Source organism: Elephantulus edwardii, unplaced genomic scaffold (genome assembly GCF_000299155.1).
Source record: "Elephantulus edwardii isolate Elephantulus edwardi_28Jun2011 unplaced genomic scaffold, EleEdw1.0 scaffold00041, whole genome shotgun sequence".
NCBI classification, from domain to species: domain Eukaryota; kingdom Metazoa; phylum Chordata; class Mammalia; order Macroscelidea; family Macroscelididae; genus Elephantulus; species Elephantulus edwardii.
This window is the reverse complement of record NW_006399791.1, coordinates 4,658,998-4,667,916: the sequence shown is the minus strand read 5'-3', so window position 1 is coordinate 4,667,916 and position 8,919 is coordinate 4,658,998. Positions and strand designations below refer to the sequence as shown.

The following is an 8,919-nucleotide window of genomic DNA, read 5'->3' as shown; positions in this document are numbered from 1 at the left end:
GTCTTCTCTCACTACTCTAAAGGGCCCCTTTGGCAGTAGGAAACACATAGACTATTATGGAGATTTATTTTGGAATTTAGATTCACTGTTATCAATTGTGCTTAGCCATACATGTTCATATCCTTGAAGATGTATCATGGAAGTGTTGCAGCCTAGAAGATATAAATTTAACAAGTTAAAAGTACATGAATCAAAAATTAAAAAGCAATAACATTCCGAGTAGAGGTTCTAATAGTGGCACAAATAAAGTTACAGAGGGAAGGTGGTTCTTACAATAAAAGGCCTATAGACTAGTACTTTGTCTATTATAGTGTAGAGGTTAGGAACCACAAGATGTAGAGGCTCAGCTATGCCATTTATGGTTCTTAAGTCCTTGTTTTTTTACATTCTTTGCTTTTCTATTTGTGCCGTCTCTGTCTCTTCTTTTAGATTGAGAGCTGTTTGAGGGTAGAACATGGTGTCTTGAACTACTTTGCATTCCAGGCTTCTAGTTTGCTGTTTTGACGGAGTTACTTGCCAGTTGCCTCTTTTTTTGTAGTTTTATGTATGAAAGTACTTGGTAGTTTATATTTTGCTCTCATGAGCACATTACTTGTCTACCAGTTTGCGGTACTGGGGTGACTTGCAGATTGCTGTGATGTTGGAAGCTATGCCACCAGTATTTTATACCCGGAGGGTTGCCCATGGTGGACAGATTTCAGAGGAGCTTCCAGATTAAGAAAGACAAAGAAGCAGGATTGGCCCTCCTCTTCTGAAATAACATACTTTCAAAAACGCTATGAATAATAAAGGAACATTGTTAGATCATAGCACTGTCACAGTACTGGAAGTAGAGCCCCCAGATTGGAAAACACTAAAAAATGAGGAATAACAGCTGCAAGTATTCATTAATAATTGGAATATGGAATGTATGAAGTATGAATGTAGAAAAATTGGAAGTTGTCAAAAATGAAATGGTTAGACATCCTAGGCATTAGTTAACAGAGATGGACTAGTATTGGCCACTTTGAATTGAGCAATCATACGATCTGTTATGCTGAGAATGACAAACTAAGGTAGAATGGTGTTGCATTCATAAAAAAAAGAGACCATTTCAGGGTCTATTGTGTAGTACCATGTTGTGAGTGATATATGATACTCTATCTATACTCATACGAAGAAGACAATACAATTCAAATGATGCATCGACAACTAAAGCCAAGGATGTGGAAATTGATGATTTCTACCAACTTTTGCAGTCTCAAATTGATCAGTCATGCAGTCTGTATTCATTAATAATAGCTGGTGGCAGGAATGCATTAATTCAGAAAAAGAAGGTGGACTGGTAGTCTGAAATTATGGACTAAGTGCCAGAAGTGAGACTGCAGAGAAAATGATTGAATTATGTACAATGATTTATTCATTGCAAAAACCTTTTTTTAAAAAAACATAAATGGCACATATACACATGTACCTCACCTACAGAGGAATCATAGTGACTCTCTCTGAGGGAAGAATAGATGGAGAAGCTAAATGTTAGTAGTCAAAAGTATGTCAGGTGCTAACTGAAACAGAGCATCATTTACTCATGTGCAAGTTCAAACTGAACCTGAATAAAATGAAGTCCGTAAGAATCAAAATACTACCTTGAATCTATCCCACCTGGATTTTAAAAAACCATGGTAAGAATAGATTTGAAGAATTGAACACTGATGATCAAAGACCAGATGAACTGTTGGATAACATCAAGGATATCATACGTAAAGAAAGCAAAAAGTTATTACAAAGATAGAGGCGAAAGAAAGACCAAAATGGATGTCAGAAGAGATTCTGAAACTTGAACCGGAATGAAAAGAAACTAAAACAAGGAAAGCATGCTGAAGTAAGAGAACTGAACAGAAGATTTCAAAGGACAGTTCAAGAAAGAGAGGAAGACCCTCAATGAGATGGATTGAGACTGTGACAATGGGCTCAAGTATATCACAGATGGAAGAGGATAAAGCATAGTGCAGATCCATATTCATAGGGTTGCTGTTAGTTGTAGAGGAATCAGTGGCATCTCCAGCAACAACAGTACATGGATTCAATATTCAAAAAAATGTTGAGTTAAATATCTAAAATCTAACTTGAGCTTACAAATACATATGGACTTACCCTGCCAAAAATTATTAGCATGTTGGTTTTTCATTACCTGGTACGTCCTAGATGCCGTTCAGTCACCTGATGCACAGAGACCTCAGTACAACAGACTGAAACCTTGGCCTCCGTTGCACCATCCTTATAATCTCTTCTGTGTTTAGGCTCCTTATTGCAATCACTGTGTCTCCATCTCATTGAGGTTCTTTCTCTCCTTTCCTGACTCTGATTTTCCAACCATGATGTCCTTATTCCCCCAAGGACTGGCCCTCCTTTATGTTGTTGTTGTTGTTGTGTGCCATCGAGTTGCCCACAACTCATAGCGACCCTATGCACCATAGCTCTGAACCCTGCCCTATCCTGAGCCAGTCTCACTGCGACACACATACCCCATTACCCCAGTTACTATGTCAATCCGTCTCATCCAGGGTCTTCCTCCCCTGTTCTTTCTCTTCACCTTTCCAAGCATGATGCCCTTCTCCAAGAACTGGTCCCTCCTGGCAACATGCCTGAAGTACATGAGACAGAGCTTCAAAATCCTTGCCTCCAACAAGTAGTTTGATTTCACCCTCTTCAGGACAGACCTGTTTGTTTTCTTGGCAGTCCATGGTATATCCAATACTTTTCTCCAGCACCACAATTCAAAGGCATCAATTCTTCTGTCATCCTTAGTCAAGTGTCTAGCTCTCAGATGGTATGATGAAGTTTCTCAGTCTTTACCTTTAAGGAACACTGTGGCTACTATATTCCGTGACATATTCAGTATTCTTTACCAAAACCACAATTCTGAGGCATTGATGATTAGTCTGTCTTCCTTATTCATTGCCCTCCTTTCACACGCATATGAAGCAATTGGAAATGCTATTACTTGAGTCAGGCACACCTTAGTTTTAAACTGACATCCTTGTTCTTAAGCACTTGCCCAGTGAAGTACATTTGAATTCTTAACTGCTCCTTCCAAGGGTATTGATTATGAGTCCAAGTAAAAGAAATAATTAACAATTTCAGTCCTTTCTCCATTTATAATATTGCCTTTTATCGAAAGGTGAGGATTTTTATTTTCTCTTATATTCAGGTTTAATCTTTATTGGAGGCTATAGTCTCTGACCTTCTTCAAGAAGTCCTCCAGGTCCTCCTCACTTTCAGCAAGCAAGAATGTGTCATCTGTATAGCATGGACAGTTGATGAGTTTTCCTCCGGTTCTGATACTACAGTTCTTCATGGTTATTTTTCTCAAGCATATAGATTGAATAGATGTGGTGGTGAAAGGATGCAAAGCTAATGTTTATCTTCCTTGATTTTTTTTTTTACTTGAGTCACCTCATTAACATTATGGGGAAGGTACTGTATGTAAAACAATTTTAAAGATGAGCACAGGGAAAGACGTGCAGGAAGATCCTCAGTGTAGAATGAACAGTCAGTGTGTTTATTATCATTATCATCGATAATTTCCTGTGATTAAAGATCCGTTCATGCAGATGGTTAGTGAAACACTAAGCAAAATAATTGTTGATTTTTGTAGCCCAGCCAGACAGTATTCATTTGTCAGTTTCTGCTTTAACCAAACCTTACTTCTTATTATCTTTCCTCTTTTTACAAACTGGAATCTGGGCTGGACTAGTAGCACATCACACAGGTAGATGAGAGCACACACAAGATGGATAATAAACCAGTAGTGTGTGTTGTTTGGTGTTTGATAAGGGAAGAGCAGGCCCATTGGGATAAGCCTGCAGTTCCCTTTATAGGCTCTGATGACAAATAGGAGCCAGAAGAAACAGTCAATCTGTGTATAAATCTATGGTCCTTAGAAATCTAATTTCCTTTAAGTGATCTGTCAGAAATGTCTTCCGGAATTTGTTGTTGTTGTTATGTGCCGTCGAAAACACAATATTCTGTAGTAATATTCTTCTAAGTTAGCATTGGTTCCTTGTGCTGATGGAGTAGCTGTGGGCTTTGCAGGTTGTGGGCTCCCTTCAGGTGAGGATAAATCTCCCTCTTTTAACTTTCTCTTGTAGAGCACTGAACAATTCAGATGCTAATTTTTTTGGAAATAGTGATTATGGAATAGATGTGACTGTGACAAATGAGCAGATGGCCATTCTTGACCTGGCTGGATGCTGGTGTCTGTGATTCTGCCATTCAGCTGTATCACCAGATGATAAACGTGGTAGTTGGCATAGTAGGCAGAATTCTAATGGGTCTCAAGAGTTCTTGACCCTTTGTTGTACATAACCTGTATAATCTTGATTTTCCCTTGGTTTTAAGCCATGTAGTATCCTCTTATTTTGTTCAAACAATTGTTGCTTGGTCTGTGTACAATTGTTGTTGTTATTGTTGTGTACCGTCTGGTCGGAACCAACTCAGGTGACCCTCCAGGGAGTTTTCAGAGGCTGTAAATTGCCCAGGAGGAGATTGCCCATCCTTCTCCCACAGAGCAGCTGGTGGACTTCAACTGTGTTGCCTTTGGGATTGCAGCGCTGTTTCTTAACAGTAGGCCACATGTTCTGAAATTCTGGTTCTTCTCAATGTTATCTATCATTTATTATGATCCACACAATCGAAGGCCTTTACATAGTCAGCAAAACATGAGAAACCATGTTTTCTGATATTCGTTGTGTTTAGCGAAGAGCCACCTGACAGCAATGAAAACCTTTGTTCTCAGCCTTTTCTGAACCTGGCTTGAATTTCTGACATTCCCTGTCAGGATACTATTCCAGCTATTCTTCAATAATCCTCAGCAAGATTTTACCTGCATGTAACATTTATGAATTTGCTTTGTAAATTTCCACATCCTGTTAAATTACCTTTCTCTGAGATGGGCACAAATACAGAACTCTTCTAGTTAAAAGGCTAGGTCTTCCAAATTTCTTGGCATATACAATTTAGCAAAGCCATGCTTGCATTTGTTTGCTAAAACACCTCATTGGATATTCTGTAAATTCCTGGGCTTTATTTTTTGCTAATGCTTTTAGTGTATCTTGAACTACTTTTATTATGATAGGCCCTTGATTGTTCGCTACTTCTTGAAATGGTTCAATATTGACCAGTTCTTTTTGGTACAGTGACTCTGTGTGTTGCTTTCATCTTTTGATACTTCCTACATCATTCAGTATTTTGCCTGTAGTTCTAGAGTATTGCCACTCAAGACTTGATTTTTTTTTTTTAAAATTCAGTTCTTTCTAGAAAACCTGAGCCTTTTTCTAACTACCAAGTCCTTAAATATACTTTGCCTTGTCTTCTTGAGCTGTCCTTTGAAATTTTCTCTTCGGCTTTCTTATTTTGTCATTTCTGCCTTTTACTTTAGCTTCTATATATTGAAGAGCAAGTCTCAGAGTCTCTTCTCACGTCTGTCTTGGTTTTTTGTGCTTTCTTGTTGGATGATGTTCTTGATGTCTTCTTGCAACTCATCTGATCTTAGGTTGTTAGTGTTTGGTGTTTGAAATAGGTTTTATAATTCAAGCAGCATAAACTCAAGGTCATATTTTGGCTCTCATGGACTTTCATTTTCTTTAGCCAGCAATTGATAATCTGTTCCGCCTGTTGGCTCCTGGCCTTATTCTTGATGACATCGAACTTTTATGCCATCTCTTGCCACAGATGCCAGATTTATTCCTGTGTATTCTTTCTAGTGACGTTCTGTGTTTATTTTTAAAAAAATTATTTGTATTAAATAAATTGTTGATTGTACAAAATTTTCTCCAGCTCCACTTCTGCCACGAAGGTCACATTTTCCAACTACCTTCTTTCTAACTTCTCCTTTGTTTTCAACTTCGGCATTCCAGTCACCAATTTCTTGGTGCAATCTGATTACATTGTCAATCAATGTCAGACTTCAGAAGTAGGTAGAAGTCCTTAATTTCTTCATCTTTGGCTTAAGTCATTGGTGGTGTGTATTTGAATAATACCTGTATTAACAGGCGATTTTTGTATGTGCTTGGGTATTTCCCTGTTTCCATTGCAGCACTATTTCATGAGAGATAATGGGATGTTCTTTTTGATGAGGAATGCAGCACTTCAGTTTGTCATTGCCAGCACAGTTGATCGTATCAGCACCTGATTCACAGTGGCCAGTACCAGTTAGGGTGAGGTCAGAAGGGCCAGTAGCACCTGTTTCTCCTCTTTTTGAGTCTTGCCATGTTAGCAAATGAAGGTCCTTCATTAGGTGAAGGTGTGACTCCATCTACATTTAACATAGGCCGTGCTCTTGGAGGGAGCAGTTCCCTTGTTACATTTTGAGCCCCTTTAAATGTGAGAGCCTCACCTCCCACCTCTCTGTCAGTGAGCGTTCAGTGCTGCTTACAGGGGTTTTCAGAGCCCATTATGGTGGACTGATACAATGGTATTCTTTAAAAATGGAAACGGATGCAGTAATGCTAATTCACAAAAATTCTAATTAAAAACTGTACAGGATTTCAGAATGACTGACACTTCTGAAGCAGTTTCAAAATTTGAAGAGATGTTTGCCAGTAGATTCACAGAAGAGGACAAAGAATACCAGGAGTACCTGAAGCGACCTCCCGAGTCCCCACCAATTGTTGAGGAATGGAATAACAGAGCTGGTGGAAACCAAAGAAACAGAGGCAGCCGGTACGCATTACTGCAGAACAGTATACGTGAATGCAGGTTGTGTGAGGGAGGATGCCTTTAAACTGCCAGACTCCAAGGACAGGGACTAAGATTTCACCCAGTGGGTCAGGAAGGTCAGGTGGAATAGTCTGCCTGGAGTTGCAGTTACCCCTCTCGGCTGGTTCCCATCTACCAGAGGCTGAGCAGGAGAAAGACGGGCAGTCTCCTGTGCGATTTACAGCCTCCAGACACCCATTGGAGAGTCAGCCATGAGTTGGTTCTTAAGTCGACAGCAGTGAATTGAGCGAGAGTACCTCCTTACAGTTCCTGCTCAGCATTGACTTGCATATTCTGTCAGCACCATTTGTTTTGCTGGCAGTTTAATTGTGCATGCATGTGATGTGTTTCAGTGATTTGTTTTTTAATGGTCTGTGGACTAAGGAATATTTTTTTCCCAATAAAGAATTTAAAAGTTCATTTTCTACAGAGTTGTATTGAACTCCCATTTTTTAAAAAACACCCTCATTGCCATCAGATCTGAGCAGACGTGAGTCCGTCGATCCTCCTGTCGGTTTTCAGAGGCTGTAAATCTCACGAGAGGAGACTGCCCATCTTTCTCTCGTGGAGCAGCCGGTGGATTCAAACTGCTTGCCTTTGAGTTGACAGCACAGCTCCTTACGCACTAAGCTACCACAGCACACCATAAAGAGGGTATTATTTTGGTCTATCTTAATATAAAAAGTTTTACAAAGTGGAAGTTCTATTTTTTCGTTGTAATCAAAGGAGGAAGCTGATGGTGTAGTCTGTTGGAAGTTGTGCTGCTAATCTAAAGGCAGCTGGTTCGAATCCACTAGCAGCAACTCAGGAGAAAGAGAAACAGTCTTCTCCCATGCACAGTGTTCAGCCTCTGAAAACCTCCTGATCGGCAGCTGCGAGTCAGCTCCAGTTGATGGCAGTGAGTGCTGAGTAAATGAATAAATCACCACATTGCATTTATAAAATGTAATAGCTTTCTCTTTGATTTGAAACTTTGAGTTTGCTGTTGTAGCCTGCCTATTTCTTAGCAAAGTGTATCTGGTATAATTATAGAAGAATGATTTAAATCTTTGTAAAAATTTGAGTAATTCATACTTAACATTCTTAAGAGGGGAAAAAAACCTGGTTTTCACTGTTTGCTAAGCACTAGATAGAACAATCACATGTACCAGGACAGGTTTACCATGTGTTTCTTAAAAGGGAAGTTAAAAACTGTTTTGTTTTTGTTTTGTTGTTACAGGTTGCAAGATAATAGACATTTTAGAGGTGGGGACAACAGCCGAGGGTGGCCAAGTGACAATCGGTCCAATCAGTGGCATGGACGATCCTGGGGTAACAATTACCAGCAACACAGACAGGAGCCTTATTACCCCCAACAGTATGGACACCATGGTTACAACCAGCGGCCTCCATATGGTTACTACTGAGAAAAGTGTCGGCAGCTTTTAGTGAAACCGTAATTTTCTTTGTTAGCATGATAAAAGTTTGTGTACGGCCCTCTGTTTGGTGATAATTTGGCATCTGTTTTGTCGAAGAATAGATTGGTGGGTTTTGGTTTGGTTTTTTTTTACAGTGTGAGGCTTTTCTCCCTCCCCGGGCAGATTTGATTAAATGTGTGATGGAAGCATAGCTAGGAATAAATTTATCATTGCTGTCAAGTTGGAACTGACTTGGAGCTGCCTTTGGGTTTCCAAATCTGTAAATCATGTGGGAGGAGATTGCCTGTCTTTGTCCCTTGGAGCTCCTGGTGGATTAAAAAAAAAATCCAGAGAGGTGCAAGCCTGTGCTTCAGCAGTGTGGCTCCCTGCAGACTGCCACCAGCACTGCCGTGACTGGCAGTGATGACTTAAATCTCTCGCCTTTTGTTTACCAGCCCCAGATGTAGCCACTCCACCATTGCAGCTCCTTAACATAATTTTCGCCAGCCTTCGAGTTAGAACCCACGCACAGCTGACCCTCCACTGCATTCCCAGGTTATAAACTGCACGAGAGGAGACTGCCTCTCTCCATGGAGCCACTGGTGGATTTGAACCACCAGAGAGGTGTGGGTTTTGGGCAAATCCCTATGGACTACTTCACCAGAGTGTCCTCAAAATTCATCTGTTTAGTAGATGTTTACGTTTGTAATGTTAAGATGTTCCTTTTGAAATTATATATATACATATGTTGTTGATGGCCTTTGAGTCTAGCATGACTCATAGC

The 8,919-nt window shown here is 39.9% G+C and overlaps 1 protein-coding gene across 1 annotated transcript; it reads left to right on the top strand.

Annotated features, from left to right (window-relative positions):
* Positions 1-6,532: 6,532 nt before the first annotated feature.
* On the top strand, positions 6,533-8,144 carry LOC102860342 (RNMT-activating mini protein-like). The gene is made up of 2 exons (XM_006885130.1): positions 6,533-6,702; positions 7,958-8,144. The coding sequence occupies exons 1-2, from the start codon at positions 6,533-6,535 to the stop codon at positions 8,142-8,144; spliced, it is 357 nt and encodes a 118-aa protein (XP_006885192.1).
* Positions 8,145-8,919: the final 775 nt, after the last annotated feature.